The sequence below is a fragment of the Salvia splendens genome, chromosome 3 (genome assembly GCF_004379255.2).
Source record: "Salvia splendens isolate huo1 chromosome 3, SspV2, whole genome shotgun sequence".
Classification (NCBI taxonomy): Eukaryota; Viridiplantae; Streptophyta; class Magnoliopsida; order Lamiales; family Lamiaceae; genus Salvia; species Salvia splendens.
The window spans coordinates 3,097,190-3,120,085 of record NC_056034.1 but is presented as its reverse complement, the minus strand read 5'-3'; the positions used below and the strand labels follow the sequence as shown (position 1 = coordinate 3,120,085).

At 34.9% G+C, this 22,896-nt stretch overlaps 2 protein-coding genes across 5 annotated transcripts; both read left to right on the top strand.

The window, feature by feature from the left end:
• The first annotated feature begins 4,349 nt into the window (after positions 1 to 4,349).
• Positions 4,350 to 6,749, top strand: LOC121794385 (glutaredoxin-C5, chloroplastic-like). Of its 2 annotated transcripts, none has more exons than XM_042192525.1 (5): positions 4,350 to 4,704; positions 4,803 to 4,876; positions 5,871 to 5,945; positions 6,167 to 6,193; positions 6,326 to 6,749. In XM_042192525.1, exons 1-5 carry the CDS (start codon positions 4,436 to 4,438, stop codon positions 6,400 to 6,402), a joined length of 522 nt encoding a protein of 173 aa, XP_042048459.1. In that variant the 5' UTR covers positions 4,350 to 4,435; the 3' UTR covers positions 6,403 to 6,749. The 2 variants fall into 2 exon arrangements, with proteins under 2 accessions (XP_042048459.1, XP_042048458.1); XM_042192524.1 differs by having other exon boundaries at positions 4,352 to 4,710.
• A 3,686-nt stretch (positions 6,750 to 10,435) lies between these two features.
• LOC121793590 lies at positions 10,436 to 14,672 on the top strand. Of its 3 annotated transcripts, none has more exons than XM_042191622.1 (8): positions 10,436 to 10,584; positions 10,807 to 10,893; positions 11,252 to 11,383; positions 11,552 to 11,695; positions 11,780 to 11,882; positions 12,833 to 12,958; positions 13,038 to 13,095; positions 13,186 to 14,672. In XM_042191622.1, exons 1-8 carry the CDS (start codon positions 10,494 to 10,496, stop codon positions 14,518 to 14,520), a joined length of 2,076 nt encoding a protein of 691 aa, XP_042047556.1. In that variant the 5' UTR covers positions 10,436 to 10,493; the 3' UTR covers positions 14,521 to 14,672. The 3 variants fall into 3 exon arrangements, with proteins under 3 accessions (XP_042047556.1, XP_042047555.1, XP_042047557.1); XM_042191621.1 differs by having other exon boundaries at positions 11,552 to 11,701; XM_042191623.1 differs by lacking the exon at positions 11,252 to 11,383 and having other exon boundaries at positions 11,552 to 11,701.
• Positions 14,673 to 22,896: the final 8,224 nt, after the last annotated feature.

The following is a 22,896-nucleotide window of genomic DNA, read 5'->3' as shown; positions in this document are numbered from 1 at the left end:
AGCAAATTTTTATATTGGGGAATTGTAAATGGAAATAATTATTGAAGGAAGATAAGATGATAATTAATTGAGAACCAACGTAATTATAGATGAAGATAGTATGAGTCATCTCTTGTGCATATAATCTTAAATTCAAGGTATCTGATATTATTGAGACTTTTTTTATATATATACTCATCTCACATTATTAAGCATACCTTCTATTGGCGTTGACTATGTTACTATTACTATATAATATGAGTGTGTTTATTTATAATGTTACATTAATAGATCGAGTAGTATTAGTTCCATGGGGTTGACTATAGATGCCATGCAAACCAATTTAATTACAAGAACATGGATAAGATGAGACTCTACATTCAATCTTTCCATGCAAACCAATTTAATTACAAGAAAAAGCTACTTATAATTTTATTTGCTTAATATGAGGCGTTACAATTTTATTATGTTTAGCTAATTTTGATATACCTCACTTGCTAATTTGGCCTCAAAACTTTCCCCTCGAATAAAAGATCAAAGGTGACTCAAAATTGCATGTAAATACGGATTGATGGTTGCAAATTTGGCTTTGTTATCAAAAAATATCCAAAAGCTGTTATTATCAATGCAAAATGTAAGTTGCAGTGGAAACAAATTTGAAATGGAATTTGTGATTATCATGTAAAGTATGTATGTTAGTGGTCCGCCAAAAAATTTTCTACATATTTCTTGTAATTAGACAACGATGACATGAACTAATTAGATCTAGTTACTTCTAGAGTTTCATTTTGATTTTGACAGTAAACTTTCTACATGTTTCTTATAATTTTGATTTTGCTAAATACAGTATATATTTTTGCTCTCTGATTGTTTCATCTAGTGTGCTTAATTATGCAGGGTCATAGGTACAAAAAAGTCAGTAGGGAAATTAGAATTTTAAATATCGAGTTTGAGATCATAAGGAGCCAATTATTATTATTATTATTGATGATGGCTTTGACACAATAATCCATTGTTCGGTTGGCAAGATTAAATCTCATGATTAAATATGTATCATGTTTGGTTTATAAGATTGAACCCTTCAACTTAATCCTAGATGGATAGTCTCATAATAATTAGTTATGGCCTCCCCCTCCAACTAAAATAATCCAACAACTCAATCCTAGATGGATAGTCTCATGATATAGTCATGACAACCGAACGCCACCATAAAATACAGATAATTGACTATTACTTACAACAGGTTGACAAAGAGAGGATATCAATAACACAAATATTTAAATAAATCGTTTAATCATAAAAAATACTCCATAAATTTATAGTGTGTTCGGTTTGCAAGATTGTATCTGGGATCAATTTATAGTGTGTTTGGTTCATTAGATTCAACCCCACAACTCAATCCTAGATGGATAATCATGGGATAATTAGTCATAGCTAATCCCATATAACTAAAATAATCTCACAACTCAATCCTAGATTGTATCTTGGTATTATTTTATCTTGGAAACCGAACACCACCTTAGTCTACAACAGGTCGGGATGCTCGATGGATGCATGGTAACACATGTTTGTTGGCAAATGAAAAAAAATAAATATAATAAATATTCAAAAAACATAAATTACTACATTGAGTTACTATTATCTCTATATATCACTAATTGATTTAAGGATGGAATATCATAAATTTCTTCCTGAGTATTTATTTCTTCATGTGAAATTTAATTACTAAGTACTACTATTAGCTAACTAGACAAAATAATTGCAATTTGCACTAAAATTTATTTCCTCCATTCATTGTTATCTAAGTGTATGCCCACTAAAATCAATTTTGGGGGTATAGATATTAGGTGAGGGAATTCATTATTGCTAATAGAAACTGAGAAATCTCAATACAAAACTGATAGATTTAATGCTATGATTTGGGGAAGTGATTTTTATACAATCCGCGGTTCATTGCATTTGCATACAACTTCATAACTTCACGCGAAACAGAAAATTAAATATGAGTGCATGGCTTTATGCAATTAATCATCACTATAGATATGTGGTGCTTCCTTGTTTACTTATTAAAACAAATTTAAAATTAAAAAGTCATAGCTTTAATAATCGATTTAATACTTGTGATATAGTCTCCAACTTACTACAAAAAAAAATTAGTAGTTCATCAGCAGCATGCATATGAGCTTAAAAACTGATAATGTGATGTGCCATTCATTGTATATCAACATAAAACCAATACAAACCAGCTAAGTTATGCTTTGATTTACATGTATTGAGGCAAAAATCAAATGAAAATAGATATAAATAATCATGTCATGAGCTGGAGATGCTAAAATTCGTTTTCTTGAATGTGATTTAACCTATGTCTTGAACTAACAATTCCAGACATAAAACGCATTAATTATAATATGAGATGATTAATCTTGTACAGAACCATTGAACACATATATAATGTAGATGGAGTTCTAGATCCATATAGTTGGTGGAACAAAATTTAGGTGATTAATTTTGAACTTTTAAAATGTGTTTCCGAAGTAGTATATACTTAATCTTTTGTTACCAACAATGTTACTTCTCTCACTTTAATTCTTAAACGAATTATTAATCCTTTTAGGTGGTGTGCGAATCTCAACTCTGATATATTACATGCATAACTTCTGATCCAAGGTTTGCGAAATAGATCGGAACCTCACTCCAATACAAAGGAGATGCTTGGTACGATGGAATGCAGAATTGTATGGATCAGACCATTTGGGATTCACTAATTACTGAGACCTCTTTTATTGATATTGTTCTGAGATGGCTAATTTCAGAGATACAAGCCAAGATACAAAGGTACAACCAAGATTACAAGAAATCTAAGTACAGCAATACAAAATAGGAAACCCTAGCTACAGGTCAGTTACCCACTGGTCAGACCACCAAGCTTCATCCTACTTGTATACTTGCGCACTGAGTAGCACCATTAGTACTACAAGGAATTGATCCTATCGGATCAAGAACACAACAGAGCTAAGCAACTAAGGAAGAATAAAGCAGAGATGTGGCTCAGGTCGCAACAGCGACTACACCAGGCCAAGAACCTCCCCACACGCTTCAACCACAAGTCACAAGGTGAGAGAAACCGTCAAACACCGGAGTCAGAAACCCTAGTCTCACTGACTACCGCCATAACAGTCACCAACTCTCACACGAACACAAATCTCACTGATCTTACAAGGACTTCACAAGTTCTCACACTCCAATCACTTTACACAGTCAGATCGCGAACCCTAGGTTCGATCTAACACCCAATCTCTAAAGAAAACCGAGAGAGTAACCTAACTCAAGATCTTCACCGATAGATTTAGCTAAAACACAGAGATATCGGAGAAACCAGAAGATCGGAGGAGATGACCGACGGTAACCGCGATGGATGAAGAGTGAGAGAGAAGAGAGAAGGCAGAGAGAAAACTCAGAGAGTAAGAGAGAGAGAGATTGGAATAGAATGAATGAGTGATGAGGAGACGGCTCCTCTACTAACTCACACAACAAACACAACCACTGATCCAACGGTTGTGGTTTGTGATCCGAGTGAGAGGGACACGTGGCGGCCATCAGGTGAGACTTCGGGGTAATGGGCTGGGCATGTAATTGGGCCTCACATTTAATTATAATTGGATCAACCCAACATAATTAAATATATCAGTCCAAAACTAATTAGTCCACAAATAATTCAACAAGAATTAATGGAAAATAATTAGCCTTATTTTCATTTCATTCAATAATTATTTGATACTACTCTTTCTTATGAATCATTAATTATTTCATTTATAATCATCATTCCTGGAATTATCATTCAATTTCTATCCCCCATTTTATTATTACCTTAATTTCATTCTCCTTTTCTTTTCCATTCCATTATAGCATGTCTTGAAACATATAATTATGTAACTAATAAATATGCATAGCCGAAGCACCCCAACTCACCACATGTCGTTAATGCTCGTTTTAATGTCGATGCACTAACAATTCATTGTATATCAATTAAAAAATGATTTCATGCAATTAATCATTTATATTCTCCAAATTATTCAAGTAGTAGTAGTATAATTTTGCGGGCCGGGCCGGGCCGAACACGCAGTGTTGGGCTTAGACGCAGACACCAAATTGATCGTAACTGAATTGGATTTTTAGAATTTTTTTTATTCTATTAGAAATTGACTGTCGTAATTAAGATCTAATTATGATTGTACAACCTTACCCAAATTTTTGCTGCGCGTAATTAACATAAATCAGTATATTAATCTGAGTGCAGTTGACTTGACTTGACTTGACTTGACTTGATTGACTCCACAAAAAATGCGACACCTCACATCGAGATTTATCCTTTTTACCCAGCTTTCGCAATTGGAGTCATATTTTCTCCAGTAATCACTGCAAATTTCGCAATCAGAGCGCAAATTGATTCTTGAGAATGGCGTTAATGGCTGCTGCCCCATGGAATAGAGGGGCGTTGGAACAAATTTCGATTTCCCCTCCTTCAATTTCTACTGGAATCGCTTCTATCTTTACCAATCATGCATTTTGTGGTGCCCACGGCGTCCCCTTATTTACCAGAAACGGCCCGAGAAAGAAGAGCCTCGTCGTGGTTCGGGCCATGTCCGCTACATTTGGGGCCCGCATGGAGGAAAGCGTCAGGAAGACTGTTACTGAAAACCCTGTTGTTGTCTATTCCAAAACTTGGTGCTCGTCAGTTTCCAATCAATCATTCATTTCTTCTGTTCATACATCTATATCTCGTCTTTGCTTTTTTTCATAATTTTGTGCTTTTTATTGTGAAGGTACTCTTCTGAGGTGAAATCTTTGTTTAAGAGGCTTGGTGTGGAGCCGCTTGTGATCGAGTTGGATCAATTAGGTATGTTATGTTTTTATTGTTTTGGTCAATTATTGGAATGTTGTTTTAGTTGATAAATTATTACTAGTGTAATATTAGTATGGACTGCATTTGATTGTGATTTATGAGTTAGTGTTTTAGTATGACTGATTATTATCTCGTGAGAGGATTTATGAGGGTGATCTATGTTAGAAGCAATAAATGGCTATTATCACAAAAATATTCACTTTGATCCATGAGTTTTTTTGTTGTTACATTTTGCATTTCAAAACATTGCAATTTGATGATGATAGGGGCATGGTGATCTTTCAGTTTTAGGATTTTCCATTGCATTGTAGTGGAAGTGTTGATAAGTGTACTCATTATAATCACGTTTAATAACAAAGCAAAAGAAACTTACATTTCATTATCCCAATACATTCCTTTTCTTCAAAAGAGCTAAGAATCATCTTGTTTGGTCTCTTTTCAATACAACCTTTGTTGAGGAGGCGCTCTTGTTTACAAGATTCTTGTCGAAGGGTTTGCTTGTTATGTTTCTTGAAGTGCGTAAGAGTTGTAAGAGATGATTCCAACTTTCTAGGGAAGAAGATACACAGAAGTGATGCATGTTTCTTACAGCTTGCAATTCTACTGATGGCCACCATAGATGTGTCAGGCACTTGTTTCAGTTTAACCCGTGCATATTATTCTATATGTCTCTGATTTGTTTCGCTTTTGCATTTGTACTAATAGCTTATTTTAAAAGACATTTTCTAGAAATTTCAATTCAGCGAGACACTATTTGTCTGGTTCAATTGTATGTTACTGCAGAATGCGTGATCATTTAAACCCCAATATTAAAATTGAAGTGTTTGTTCGCCATTTAACCTCTCGAATTAGTATAACCTTAGACTACCGCAACTGCTCTTATTAATTTCTCTCAGGGTCTAGTTAGTACTAAGATGTGATATTTGAATTACCAGCAGGCTTAGAACTTAATAGATATGCTTTCTCATGTTACTCGTATCGCTTACAGGTCCCCAGGGACCACAACTGCAGAAGACTCTGCTAAGGCTGACTGGACAACACACTGTTCCTAATATATTCATAGGTACCAATTCACAAGCTTACTTTTGTGATGTCACGAATATGTACCTTCAATGTTAGAATTTACTGTGTCTTTGAACAATGATTAAGCAATATTGGGATGAACAAAAAATTGTGATGATTGAATGTGGTTAGTTTCAAGCTTCATTGTTTTGCTTGCTAGTCTTTTCTTTCTGAAATCTTATTTTTTGTAACTGACAAGTCTGATATTACTTTGAACGACAGGGGGCAAACATATCGGTGGTTGTACAGGTACACACTTACGAACACATGCCGTGATGATTGTCTAGCTTGTCTTTCTTAGAAAAATATGAGTTTCATTGATATAGACATTTGAGCATCGCATATCAAGTTGCCAACAAGATGAGATGTTTTGTGTTGCAGATACCATCAAGATTCACAGAAAAGGGGAGCTCCAGCCTTTGCTATTAGAAGCTGGTGCGATGAAGTTGAAGAGTTAGTTTGTTGGATTTATTCATCAGATGAAAATCGGGCTAATTTAACAGTCAGTAGGTATGTTTACTCATCCCATCTCTTATTAGAAAGCTTGGGATATATGGCTAATTGGTTATGGGCATAAATATATTAGCATTGAAATTCGTCTAGTCTTCTTTGTACATTGTAACTATAATTTGTGTGTGTTCTTGTTTGCCTACCATGATACCATCACTTCATTCAGATGGAGCAGTTTCAAGAAACTAATTATGCTGTAGATGTATACAAATGTCATTGAACCTTTTCCTCTCTCTGTTATATGTAGCACCTGTTTTGATGCATAATGGCATGCTTTATCACATTGTAGTACAAATGCTATCCTTTCGAATAATTACCCGGTGCATTATACAACTAATGAAAATACAATTATACTTATATCTTGATAGTTTGGTAGTATACAATGAAAGATCCATCTTTGCTAGTGTTTCTAATGAAAGAATCTTGAAACGTTTTCAAGATATGGATACCCGTAGAAATCAGTTGTCTCGGTTAACAGATGCTAGAGCTACTTGAATTGTAATAGACTTTCATTTTGCTAAAAAAACATATTGAAGTATTATATTTAATATTTTATTATTTTATTCCACCCCCTCCGTTTTTTAATCCTGGATCCGCCACTGCTTAATTGTAATCCCACATGATTTGAAGCCAGCCAAAATTATGATTACTCAATTGTAATTCCCACATGCTTATAAAAACTCTTTTTTGAATAAAAAGTTTTTGCATATAATTTTTTGTTAATTTTTATTTGATAGGTATAGTTTGATTCGGTTGATTTCATACCCAAACTTGTATGTGCATATTCGATATGTTTGATCTGAATTGACTTAATTCATACCAAAATTACCATACATGTGCACGACCAGCTTATAATACCATAATTTTAATGATAATAAAAAGAAATTAAATATATAAGACGACATTTTAGTTAATTAAGCTAGAGGGTTGTATTTTTATTATATCATTGATCCCGATGTTAAGCTCTATTGGAAATGCTTTGTACTGATTGGTTTGTATTTTTTACTATACCGTACACGACCCATTAATCCCACATGATTTGAAGCCATCCAAAAATTGTACGTTTATTTTGTCATGGATCGGGTTAGCCATAATTAACTTTCCGGTTCGATAAATTTTTGAACAATCATGAATCGATCAAGTCGTGAAACAAATATTATACATATAAGATTTGAATTGAATTGTTGGAAGAAAAATGTTGATGACAATTAAATGTGGGAACAAGCACAAAGAAGCTCAATATGTCTAGCAGCAACACAGGTTGCGCAGTCATCTTCTTCGTCGTCGTCTTCGCGGGACCAGTTATTTGTTCGCCGGTGGTGTTTGCTACAAAGCAACCGCGGCTGACTAAGCAATGGATTCAACACCCACATTTGTAGCAGTTTCTCTATCAATTTTCTGCAACACAATCCCACTCTTATTCCATCTTTCTTAATCTTGGCAATCATTCCAATCCCCCTCTTGTTCCCACTTAAAAGCATCAAAATGCAGCATAGGTATAGGGCTTGTACGTGCCCTGCTTCAGACGCCATGGCGAATTTTCGGAGAGCTATTTTTCTTGGTGAAAAAAATCCAACTGTCACGCTAACCAATTAAACATGTTAACTTATTTTTCCTATTTCAAATTTGAAGAGTATATATTTTTTGTATAGTTTAGAAATATAAACGCACCAGTGCTTCCCTATACCAGATTTCAGGATTAGAGTTTTCTTTGCATTTGTTGAGAAACTTTTGTTTCTTCTCACATAATGGACTCCATTCAACAATTGGAAATTTGTCTAAACTTGCATGTGGGTAGATGTATGAATCTTCAGCAATTTCACGTAGTTCTTTACAACTGCGGCTCAAAAATAAATGCATAATTAATCAAGTGAAGTTAATTACGAGTAAATAAAAAACACACACAACGCATAATCAATTGAATATAAACAACTAGGGCCATATGTCATAAAAAACGGTTGATCATCTTGTATTGAGATTTTTCATGTCTAAAAATAGGATTTGCTAAGATTATGATCCATTCTAACTTTAAATATTAAACCACGTTGCAGTTTTCATAAAATTGTAGTTAAAGATATTCAAGATAGTAAAATAAAATTAGTCAACTTTGAGAAACAAGTAAGCAAATCAACCGTGAAAACTAAGACATACCGTTGCTTAAATGCTAGAGATGTCGGCTACGGAAGATGCTGCAACTCGAGACAGAATATGCGTCGTCAATTCGCGAGGAATGGCTTTGTTCTTCTTTGGAAATCTCCTCATCCTCATGATTGATAATTCTCTGTATTTTAGCGTCTGCAACTTGTATAGGGACTACGTTTTTATAGATGGTTTTAGGGACGAAGTCACTATGAGGCCTGGGGGCACTGGGACCCCAGCTAAAGAAATTATTAGCATATATATGCTATTATAAATACACAGTTTGCGAATAGTGCAGTTTGTATCAGCTCAAGTCACTGTGGTTATTCACCTGAGTTCGAATCCTACAGTCTCCAAATCCATCATTTTTGTCCTTTGTTTAATTTTCTTACATTTTTATGCTCCCTTATATCAAGTTGGACTCCCCTTCGGCTAAAAATCCAACTTTTTTTCCTTTGCTTTATTTTCTTACACTTATAGGAGTTTGTTTTAAGTTCCCAAAGTTCAATCCATTCAGCCTACAAATCAATTCTTTTTTTCAAACACTTTTACTTCCAAGAATTGTTTTAATTTCTTATATTTCTATGTTTCCAAGTTCAAATCTTTCGGCCTATAAATCCAAAAAAAATTCTTATATTATTTTCTTACACTTTTATGTACAATAGTTTACTCCCATTGCTATTTTATTTGCATATATCTAACCTTTAGTCTTATATTATGAAGTAATTTACTTGTACCTTACATTCAAACTATAATAGAGATTATATTTCTAATTTCTATTATTCATTCTCTATTTTTTCCCTCTCATTATTCATCTATATCTTTTGCAATTCCCCATTGCCTATGCTACAAAAAAATTTCGGAGATGCCGACACTAAAAAATATCTAAGCTTTGGACCCCAACAAAAAATTTCTGGCTTCGTCACTGGATGGTTTGTATTAGTTTTAAAGGGATTGATTCCTAATCCAACTCCAACATGGAAAATAGTTGAGTTTATTTTAGGAAATTTACCTTTGAGTACTTATTAAAACTCATGCAGTTTGTTGTGGATTTGTACATACATATACTATTTTGTTTCCTTATTTCAGATCGTGGATGGTAATTCAACAAAGGGAAATTTCTAGAATGAATTTTTAATATAAATTTTTATTAATTTTGGATTTTGATTAGGGATTGATTACTAATCGAACTCGAACATGGAAAAGTTTCGGTGGTGGGTTTATTTTAGGAAATTTAGCTTTCGTAAAGATATTGTAAATTTGTAATTTTGAAAGCTCCACACTTTAATAATTATGGAATCTGCAATAGTTTGTTTCCTTATTTGATAACGTAATTCGACGGTGTAGACGGCTATTCAAATTCACCTTTCAACTTTCTATGACATATTTCTAGAATGATACTCCTCCGTCCCAACTAACTGTCACTAACGAGTTTTAAAAAATGTAAAGAAAAGTTGGTTCGAAAATTTAGTGTAATATATACTCCGTGTTTTTATATTAGTTTATTATAAAATGTGAGTGATAAGTTAGTGGAATATGAGATCCGTCCACGAAAAATATAGCGCTTTGTGAATAGCACGAGTTTTAATGTAGAATTGGTAAAATAAGAGAGAAGGGAAAAAGTAAGAGAGAAATAGTGTTTTATAATGTGAGGTTTATATTATTAGTGAGAGAGTGGAAAAAAAAAATAAGTTGTTCAAAACTTTCATTTTTTGAATACGCCCTATTTTTTCGTGGATAATAAAAAATAGCAAATGTGTCTTATTTTTTTGTGGACGGAGGAAGTAGAAATTAATATCCGTCGACGAGCAGACGCGGTTACTCATTTGGCGCCTAAAAATGGCTCTCGATATATTAGGGCTTCACATTAAAAAAATAGGATTCAAATTATTGAGGAGCAATGAGACGAAGGTTCAAACCAAAAACTGGATTTCCACTTACCAAAACTGCCGGAGACATCGCTCGAAATCGTCGATTCCAGAAGCCGTCTGGTACAACGATTTCTATCCAATTACTTGTTCTTGTAATTCATCTTTGAATTTCTCGCAGTTTTATGTAGCTTGATCCTTGATCCACATCTTCCTCAACGTAAATACTATAGAACAGAATTTCATTCCGTTCCTTGTTACTTGTCGTTTTCAATGAATCAGTGTTATTGATTACTATTTCTGTTGTGTTTTTTTGGCGGGGGCGATTTCTGTTGTGTTTTGTAGAGATTAGTAAGGCTAAGAGAGTGAGATTCGACGATGCTGAAACGGATGCTTCTTCTGGAGGGCATGAAGCTGCTCAGTCTCCGAAATGTTGGTCCTTTGAGCACACTTCCTTCTAATTTCTGTTACTTTATTGTTTTGGGTGAAAACTTTGATTTGAAATGAAAAGGTTCCGAATTCACTCCAATCAGTGCTGTTTTTATATTTTTTCCTGGTCACTACAATAGGTAGAGACTGCTGGATTCCAAATCAATCTCCATCCAAATAATCGTAACAGATTTGCTGTTTATAGTTACAAATTCATGGTCAACTTTATTGCTTTCGTGATCGTTCTCTAGGAATATGTGTTTATCCTCTGCTGTGGAGCATGCTGAGGGATTCATTACTTGTGACTGATGAACACTAAGTTCTCTCTCTCTCTTTTTCTGTGTATGTATGCATTTTGAAGGTGGTGGTCCCAAAACTTCAGAATATGCATATTTTAGGAAAGTGAAGGAAGGTGCTGTTAATGGTCATTTCCATGCACTGCATAAAGAAAATGAACAGTTGAAGAGCTACAAAATCTGCGACCTTCCTAGAGGTTAAAATATTTGGTTGTAACCTTACAGTTAATGCTTGGCATTTGGTCCAAAGAATACTAGCATCACTAAAGTGTTGAAGATTTCTCACATGGCATGAAACAAATTGAATCTAAATGGTGAATAAGGTTGGCTGAGATTGATCACAGCTGTTCTGATATTATTTGCAGTGACTAATAAAGAATCTGAAGAGCTTGATCCTGGCATTAAAGACCGCAACTTGTCCATTTCTGGAGAAAGTGCAGGGCCATCTGGCCATAAGCCTTTTGTTTCATCTCCTGTCAGTAGATATGGTGAATCTAATGAGATTAGAAGTAAAGGTTTGCCATCTTTAAGTTCTGATCAAACTTTATATGCGTATAGTTATTGCTTTCTAGTTACACTATCAATTGATGCAGAGCTGACTCACAAGACCAAACAGAGGTCATCATTGCTTACTGAAACTGCTACACCTGTCAAAAAATTTCTGATCTCGTCCCGGTTGAATCAAGCAACAGAGAAGTCAGGTTTTCTCTGTGATTTGTCTTCCAAAATTCTTGCATTATCATTCACTCAATATGCTGCACATTTCATCACATGAATCTTTAGTGTCAAACTGTCAATATAGCACTGGAGCAACACTTTTTTTTTCAATAATCTGCTGAAATATCATTTGCTTTCATTGTCTTTTCTTTATTGGATCTTGTTCTCTATTCATCTTTGGCCTAATGTTAGCAGCCAAGAGTTAAATTCCACGATCTTATTATTAGTACTCCCTTCGTTCCTTCATAGTTGAGTCATTTTTTCCATTTCGGGAAGTTCCTTTCTAGTTAAGTCATTTCCATATAGGTGAGTAATAAATAACTCACTTTTTCTTTCCTACTTCATTCACTCACTTACTTTATTCTCTCTACTCTATTCATTTTTCTACTTTATTCTCTCTACTTTTTTCTTTCTCTTACTTTATCTACTTTCTTACCCACCCACTTAACACACTAAACATCCATCTCTTAAACTCCGTGCCCAAAAAAAGTGCCTCAACTATGAAGGAACGGAGAGAGTATTATTTGGCCCCATGTCGTCTATCAAATGTATTTCTGTTCATACATTCAACATCTCTTGTTCTAATATGATACTCCCTCCGTCCCCGAATAAGAGTCGCTAATTTTCATTTTGGGCCGTCCCCCATTAAGAGTCACTCTTCATTTTTACCATAAATGGTAGTAGGCCTCACATTCCACTAACTCACTCCACTCACATTTTATTATAAAACCAATATAAAAATGTGGGTCCCACATTCCACTAACTTTTTCAACCAACTTTTCTCTACATTTCTTAAAACTCGTGCCCGGTCAAAGAGCGACTCCTATTAGGGGACAGAGGGAGTATTACATTATACAATCTGAATCCCAATTCCCATCATATAAATTTCTTCTCAATATAGTTATTCATTGTCCTCTATGATCTTGTAGTTTTGATTTGCCTTGTCCAGAGGATGAATGCAATGAGAAAGGAATTTTTTATGAAAAGAGAAAGAAATTACGCCAGTGGGTTGCTCATACTACCTCTTCTGAAGTTGGGAAGCTCCATGGAAAGCGGTAAGATATGTAATAACAGATGAATCTTTGTCATCATAAAACAAATTATTTTCCTTCAACCGTCTGTGTTTTCTCTCAGGTCTGATTTGGTTTCTTCCCTCATGTCCCGGCTGATTCCTAAGGGGAATGGGAACAGTGTAAGCTTGCCTACCTTCTCTTTATAAAAGGTTGTTTATCTACTTTTTTTGTGTTATATTATACTCCATCTGATTAGCTTTTATTTCCAGTATTCATCAAAAGAAAATGCTGATATTACTAGTGAATCCCTCACAATTTATGAGCCTGATAACATGGTGAAGGGGCTTCCTTTGTCCCATAAAAGCGACTGCCATAAGGAACTCCCGAAAGTTTCTTCTGAAAGATCAAGTGAGATTGTACTCAGAGAATGGGATAGGTTTGACAATGGATTTACTTCCAATTGTCGTGAAGAGGGTGATCTTCAATTAACCATGGATCGGTGTCGAAGATCAAGTGAGGTTGTACTCAGAGAATGGGATAGCTTTGACTCTGGATTTCCTTTCAATTATGACAAAGAGGGTGATCATCAGAAAACCATGGATCGTTGTGGAAGATCAAGATCAAGTGAGATTGTACCCATGGAATTGGATAGCTTTCACCCTGAGTTTCCTTTCAATTACTACAAAGAGTATCTTCAAAACAAAACCATGGATCCTGATCAACATTCAAGCAGTCGTATATGCAACAGTTATGACACACGGCTTGGTTATTCTTTCTGCTTACCTTTTGAAAGCTTTAGATCATTGGGTGCCTTTCATTTCAAATATCCTGATGAAAGTGGTCCTATAGTTGGACATGGAAGAGAGGAACATTATAGAAACTCACTGGAATGGGATTTTGGATTGGAAAAGGGTAGATTTGACCATGGTACCAGGCAGGATGTGTGCCACAGGCTAGCCAATGATTGGAAACAGCAGGGAATAGTGGATAATGTGCTTGATACCGAAGGATTTTGCCCCTCGCCCTTATTTTCAAGCTGTTGTTTAATCAAACCATTGCCAAATTATGTTTCAACTGGCTGTTTAATGCGCGAGGTCCAACCACTATTCGATGATGTGAAGTATGGAATGGTAAAACCAGGGCAATTTTCTCTATCTTTTCCCAACAGTCCAAAACGCATCACTTTGGCGGAGGATAAGAATGCAGATAATGATCTTCCTTACAGCAACATTCTATCGTCTTACAGAGACCCAAGATTGCCTAACAAGGTTTTGGATTGCAGGCCTCATAGCGACAATTGGTGGAAGTGCTCGTCAGCTCCAGAATTCTCCACAGAAGATTTTCCACAAGGCAATCCTGCTTGGCAGTTTCCACAAACTAAGAATGATTCGTTTTCCCTTTCTTTGCTCAGGGAAGCCCCTGCAGAATCATATACCTCTTTGTCTGAAGGTGCATTCAACCACTATCCCTCTACTCTTCACTCACCTCTTGATACATTCATGAATTGCCCTTTGTTGCTCAATCATGCTAGCCAAGATATCCATGATCAAGAACTATGTTCTGATGATTATAGCAATGAAATGGAATACTCTAGATATATGTAGGCTGACGCTGACCTCTTTTCTATAATTGTTTGTAAATGCAAACACATCTAATACTTCATATACTTAATCAATATGATCTACTCCTATTACACAAGGTAAGCACCTCTGGGATGTGTCAATCATGGTACAGAGATTTTTATTTAGTGAGTGAGTTAGGCCTAATATGTTTTTGAAGATGTATTTTAGAAAAGCCCATTCGTCATGCTGATAATTATTAAAAGAAAATTATATAATGTGTGGAATGCGTCTATTTATCTTGCCACTGACTATACTATACTATACTATACTATACTATACTATACATCCAGCTGCTCCATTGGTTTAGCATTGAATGCTGATGTCTATTATATTGTCTTATTTAGAAATAAAATGTAACGACAATAATAAATTTTGCACCGGTGAGGAAGTACTGGACCGACGTCATTGAAATAAAATCTTGGTATTTTTACATAATTATTCCAAAGAATAAAGAATTAATGTGTGGATGGAGCAGTCCCACCTGTGATCCAACAGCTAGTTGATTTCTTGGCTTCATTTTTGTCTTCAATTGATTTAATTGTTCATTACTAATCTTTTTTTAATCCTTTTACATTGTTAGTTCACAAATCCCTATTTTATCACTATTGTCCCAATATTTTCCTGACACCTTAAAAAAGGACTCAGAGCCATGTAAAACTCGACTAAGCAACATTTATGAAGTAATTACATCATTTCAAATTGTTTGTATTAGATCCATTTCAAAATAAAGTTAAGAGCTAAGGTAATTATTATCTTGTAGTATTATATGACTATATCGCCACTCTCTTTTTAAAGATGATTATATTGACATAATTAAGTGCTTTGTCTTTTTTATACTAGTAGTACTTATTTAACTTTGTTGGACCCCAATTCCTTTGAATTTTCTCCAAACCCTCCGCGTTTGGCATTTGCTACCACTATGCTCTTGGAAATAATAAATTGCTAAACTTTTGAAATATATAATGATGATAGATTTAACGTTTTGATATTAAAGATAAAATTAATTTGTCTAGTTTCGGTTGTTTTGCTGTTGTTTCTTAATAAATTTGGCTATAAACACCAATCATTCCTTAGTAAGTACAACTGATCACAAGTTAGGAATTAAGAAAGGGGGGAGTTCGGGAGGGGATCCCCTGCTGTGCACAGCAGGTGCGGTCCCCTCACTATTCATTTTTTTATTAATTTTTTTTTTATTATTAAACAAATGAATAGTGTATGTACAGTGAGGGGACCGCACCTGCTGTGCACAGCAGGGGATCCCCTCCCGGGGGAGTTCTATAGCTAAAATGATAAAAATATACACGCTTGCAAAAGTCTGATTGACATGAAATTAAACTTACTTGTCTTTTTGTAAATGGAAAAAATTTTAACGATTTTTAGTATTTTAAAATTAAAAATATGATCTTTCTAAGCAAGAAATTTCAACTGATTTGGTTAATCACAGTAGTAGTTTTTAGTAAGTAGTAGTAGTATAATAATGATCATGAGAGCCGTTGTGTCTAAACTATTCCATGTTGACTTATGCAGGCATGCATGTATGCTTCTACCTTTCTTTGGCTAAGTCCATTTTCAACTTTTCATGCAGTGTTTTTATATTTTTCCCCTTTTGGCATAGTATTATTTTTTATAATTGAAGAATCTCATCCATCCCCTTGTCAGCATTATCTATTTATTTATTCCGTTTTGGATAATATAGGGCATCACTATCTTGCCTCAATTTATCATCGATTTATTTACATTTATGAGTTCAAAATTCAAATAAATTATTTTCTTACTATTAATTCCAAATATTAATACATTAATAAGTTTAAGATTTTAAGTATAACTATTAAATAAATAAGAACCCCATTACCGCATCCGAGTTTAAGAAATTATGTGCTTATTTCTCATAACTTAAACAATTAAATTAAAAGTTATTATAATTGCATTGGTTGAAACTTATCAATTATTATTACTACATTTGGAATCTACTGCTCTGGACAACATCAAAACGTGAAGGTTTATGGCAATTATAAAGAAATCATATTTTGCAAGAAAAGTCAGGAAAACGACGGTAAGATGATATAATTATTTAATTTTCTGTCTCTTATAAAGTAGATTATTTATATGTCACAAACACGCAAAACCCACTTTATTATAACATTTCGCGTGTTTTGTTTGTGATATATATAAATTATCTAAATAAAAGTGTTTAATTAATAAAGTTAACGTTCAAAACAATACCAAAGGGGAGTGGTATTTAAGATTATCTAAAGCTGAAACATAGTACAAAAGTGGTAATTAACCTAACTTATTTATTTACATATTAATCCATTTTAGTACTGTACTAAATATAAAAAATAATTACTTGTGTACGGTCGGACAAGAATGTTAAGATGTTTTATTTTGGCTCGATAATTTATGATGCAATTAATATATAACCTTGATAGTTGCAATTAATATAGGTCACATCATCATTTTATCCTCATACCCTTCAACCTGCAGCGGAACGCCTTAAAGTCCGCCCTATAGTTTTTATACTTTTATTTTGTATTTAATTTATGTTTACAAATATATCAAGCAAAATAAATTAAAAAAAAAAAAGCACCACAATTAAGGCAAATCCCACATTTACTTTATTAAAAAAAAGTTACAAGAGTGGAGATAAAAAACATGTGCACTACATATAAAAGCATAGTCTACATCATTCTCAACTTGCAGCGCAGATCATCGATCATCCACTTGAGGTATTCGGCTTCGGTCGGGTCCTCGCATTGCCTGAGGGCGTGGTGCGTGTCCAACAATGTCCTCCGGTTGGCGGCCGCCACCAACTCCGCGTAGACATGTCCCGCAGCCGAAGTCGGGACCGGGGTCTAGGTCGCGATCGGGGTCAGGGTCGGGGCCGGGTTCTGTGACGATGTCGCCTTAGCCTTGCCCTTGTTCTTGGCAGCCTTGCTGCAAATGGGACGCCGGGAGGTTATCGTTGAGTCGGAGCTCTCATCCTCGTACATCGGCTAGTTGAGGTCAATCGGAGGTGAGCCGCTGTCGCTGCTCGTATAATCACCGGCGACGGTGTTCTTCGTCCTCTTCGCCGCAACCGATATGGGCTGAATCCCTCCTTGGAACTTCTGCTTATCCTTCAAGATGAGCTAGGAGGGGTAGTGCTTGAACTCGTCGTACAATGATATGTACGACGCAAGCGCTTTATTGCGCACGTCCGTCAAACTCTCGCCGCTGCCCTTCTCCCTCAAGCACTTCTCGTACTCCGCCGAGAACAAATTGACCTGCTTCTTCACCCGATTCCAGTGCTTGCGGAGCTGCTCCCTATGACGCTTGTAGGCGGCCACCGGCTTGGACTCGTTGTAGCTATCAGCGATGCGCTCCCAGTACGCTATTTGCTTTTAGTTGTTGGCAAACACTGGGTCCTCTGAAATATCAACCCAACACTTCATCAATGCCAGGGTTTCATCGAGGTTGTAGTTCGTCCTCCCTGGGGTGAATTCTTCATTCTTCTCCGGAGGCGGCAACTTATGGGCTCTGTATTTGGTTCTCTTCTACCTCTCCTTGGTGGCGGAGCCCGAGGCGGCGGCGGTGGCGGCGTCTAAGGCAGAGCCGCTGCCGCGGGATGGGCGGGGGCACGGGTGGGAGACGACTCCATGTCTGACAACCCGTACGAATCCGTGCTGAAATCCGGATCATACTGGGTGTTGGAGTCGAAGGGGCGGTAATCGTCGGGTTCTGTACCCAGCCACCGTGCACCACCACCGAACATCGGAAATCCGTCGAGACTATTCGGACTTGGGAAATCACCGGAATTCATTTTATAAATTGAAATAGAGAGAATGAGATGAGAGCGAATGGAAGAGTGAAAGGAAAAAATAGAATTGTGGTGTATATATATATATAAATTTTGAAGAATTAAAAAAAATGAAAAGCGAGTTGCATCGGGCGCGCTATCGTCCGCGTCGCCAACAATGGGGCGGACGATAGCACGCCCGATTCATGCTCGAAGACCTATCGTCCGCGGACGAAGCATAGGGCGCGGACGATGCATCGGGCATCGTCCGCATGGCTACAGTGGCGGACGATAGCCCGCCAGATGCATCGGCCGGAGTCCGCCCCACTGTGGATATGCTCTTAGAGGCTATGATAGAGTGGGTAAGATTAATTCAAATCTTGAATGTTTACCGTTGTAAATAATGCAAAATCATAAAGGGTGGGGATTCGTTGTCCAATTTCTAAACGAGGACGAATCTTTAAGCAAAGAAAATGAAGCCAAAATCCCTCATTATACGCATTCAATTGTTTGTTTTATTTACAATTAAGAAAGCCCACCATTATTTATTATTGGGGGGGAAACATTATTTGTGGAACCACTCTTTGTAATTTTGTGTATACTTTACTATAATTGAATGGGAAATCCCCTGCACCTAATCTTATTGTATTTTTGGCACATTGCTCCAGCTGTCAGCTGGTGAAATCGGTACATAAATTGACAAAAAGGTTTTTAATAATGGAATTGTCACATCCACAGTTTTGGTTAGCAATCTAATTTGAGGTCTAATTCTCATATTCTACTTGCTTAATAATGACAATTGCGCTGCCTTAAATAATGTACTCGAGCTAATATGGGAATTAAATGAATTGTAGGATACTGCATATAAAAAGTCAGATGTTATGTTAAGATTTTCATTAGTTATTGGTATGTTTTTCTCTACTAGAGGAAAAGTGAAAGGGTGCCGGTTTTAGTCTGGTATTGACTCGACTTATTTTTTCGGCATTGATTTTATATTAAAATTTGAAAGTGTGATACAAAATTATATAAATAAAATTGATGATTTAATTTGTAATGATTCTTTTCTATTGGCTTTTATTTTATATGTTGTTGGCACATTAATGATAACGTTAGTGCAATCGATCCGTATATGATGCCATAAATAAACTACTATAAAAACTAACAAAATTATAAAATTATTTTCATTTACCACAATTTCTTTGCCCCAATCAAATTGTACCTACTCTATATCTTTGAAAACGAAACAAGAAAGAAAGTGGCCGAAAAAGCATTATAGAAGCCGGAATAGAAGTTATGGATTTGATGTCACTTATGGAAAATTACACAAAATCTGCTTGTATTTTGTTATTTTATTTTATTTTAAATGGACAATTGAATACACGGTTTCCATCATTATACTATTAATATTAGTGGTAGTAGTATTTTAATTTTGCAATTGGATTCAGGTCCCATTTAGGATGATTATAAAATTCGGGCATTGTCTAAAAAAGGTCAAATTTGCATTTAAGCGTCCATGAATCTTGTAGCTGAAAATGTTGTAAAACTAAGAAACTCCAAAAACTAAGGTTGGTTTATTATGGTAAAACTATAAACGGATAAAACATTAGGATAAAAAAAAAAGTACTAGTATATGTATTTTTGGACATTGACTATAGTATAAAATATTTCAAAATAGGCATTAGGGTATTTTAGATCAGGGCTATCTGCGTATAAATTCAAAAAATTTCCTTAAATTCTGATTTTGCATATCACATTTAAAATCCATTTATACATTATAAAATTATTTATTAATTTTAATTTTGTAATTAAGAAGATTTCAGCGCTGACATTATTGGATATCATCCAAATAATGTCACATTGTAAAAGGTAAAACGATATATTATATTAAACTTAATTAGTAGTACTATAATTCAACGTTTGGTTGTCTAACCTATGATGTCATTTAATTTGGTTTACTTCCAATAACATTGTGTAAATAAGTGATTAATTTATATATCAACACCGTAAAAATGCAAAATCATAACAATATTATTTAGTCTCTTTTATTGAGAACAGATGTGATGTGGGTACCAATATCAATTCTACTAACTACTTAATGAAAAATAAATTAAATGTAGCCAACAAAATACACTTAATTACTCTTGAAGGTAAAATATCATGCTGTGCATGCACAATAGGGAACTTGTAACTTACTAGGTTGCTTGCATATTACTAGAACACATTAATTCATATTTCTTCAAAAATAATTGAGATAATTTTTAAGCAATCAATTAATTAGAAGTAAGAAATAAAAATCATGATCATAAATATATAGACCAATGACATACTACAATCTAGACAAGGGTTTGATCTCCATTATTCTCTTCCAACTGGAAAAATGATGAAACAGAAAAAATCTTTGAAGTTACCTTACAAATGAGTACACTCGTTTCATGTATTAAATCACTTTAGCTTTATATATCAGGTGTTAATTCAAAATATCATTTTAATATTAAAGGATATTAATCTTTTTTTTAATGTATGATAATTTTTTTGATTCTCGTTATATCAATATAGTATATTAAAAATATTAACCTAATAACATGAGTATATCAACACATTGAAACCGACATTGTACATGTATTAACTTTTTATGATTATATGTTGACATTTAATTGACATTGCACCTATATTATATTGATATTTTATTATTTATATGTTGATATTGGTCTGATTATTAAAATATATGAAAATTCAAATAAATATTAGTATCATCCACACATGTGCAGTAGAGATATATTATTAGGATTCTTATAAAATTACCATTTTGTTAGTGGACAGTGGTAAGTTATACTAAGGAATAATTATCATCCTAATAAAACCTTACATGGATACATCATATATGCACCCATATTTGTGTGAATGGAATATATCATCCTTGGATGATATTGACTTATTTTCTTGGTTTTTTGTGTAATAAAAAGTGTATGTAAAAAGATGTGAGAGTTATATCATCCGTAGATGTTTTTTTAAGAGGAGGATCGACGGTGGTTTTCCACCTACCCCCGAAGTGACTCAGACCCCCGGTGGCCCGGCCTAACGGTCGGAGGTGAAGCGTCTTACCACCGAGACGCGCTTCGTTGTCCCCTTGGGAGCAAACGAGTCAACTTTCCGACCCCAGAACTGGTACACGGCATAGTCAACTGTCACCCCCAAGGTTGGGTACCAACGAGTCAACCTGCCGACCCCAGAACTGGTACACGGCTTATCGACTGTCACCCCAAGGGAAATTAATCCCAAACTCAGGGATCGAACACGTGACCTCTAGGATGACGCGGTATCCTTGCCTCCCTCCTCAACCACTTGAGCCAGGGGGCTTGGATATATCATCCGTAGATGTTGACTTGTTTTTTTTTAGTTATTTGTGTTTTAAATGTGTATGTAAAAAGATGTGATAATTGCATTATTATTGTACTGCAATGTGCAAGTAAAATGCCCATTCAATATTCAGTGTGAATTTACTTCAAATTAAACATTAAAAACATGCTTACATGCTTAATAAACATAAAATCAATACAATTGTAAGAGGAAAATGTATAAAATTTAATTCCTGAAATAAAATAAAATTTGAAACCTAAATTTGAAGGTTGTCGCCCGCAGTCGAATTGTATTGCCAAAGATGAGCTAGGCGCATGGACATTCACCTTAGCAATTTTTAATTTTTAATTTTAATTACGGTGAATCAATTTTGTATCTAAATCTATGAATTGAATACACTCGGGTGGTGTTCGGTTTCTAAGATAAAATAATACCAAGATACAATATATGATTGAATTGTGGAATTATTTTAGTCATAAGGGGTTAGCTATGACTAATTATCTCATGATTATCCATCTATGATTGAATTGTGGGGTTAAATCTTATGAACCAAATACACTACAAATTTAATCTCGGATACAATTTAGCAAACCGAACACCCCTCAGTGATTATGCTATGAATTGAAGACACTCATGACTGTGATCACTATCTTTACATTAACCAATGTATAACGGCCATGATTTTGGGCAATAAATTGTGTATAATAATTGATGGGCAAGTAGGGGAATGACTAACAATGTTACTTGGGTTAGTCCAGCGAATTAAGGACAATCCAGTTTGAGTTGTGGGTTTCGATTTGTAATTTTTATCGTTATAAATATTCAACCATAGTCCTAATTCCTAAAGATTCTGATTTTAGACTAGTCCAACGAGCTAATCAGACTGCTACGAATAAAATCAAAAATGCAATCAGTACAATACATAATGAGTAAATTAGTCATATTTATAAGATGCAAAACATTTGATAACATTAACGCATGCTACAAGTTTCTCGGCTTTACAATTACAAAATTACTTCACATTACTATAGCCTAATACCCAAATTTTTTAAATATAAATACTAACATCAAAGTTGCAAGTATCGAATACCTTATGATTTTGTGACCGAATTAGAAAATACTACTCGATATCCGAATTGACAACTCTATGTTTGCTCATAAAATTAAATTAGTTCGGAGTGTGGGGACTGCTAATGCGACGGAATCGCCCTTTTTTTTTGCAGCAA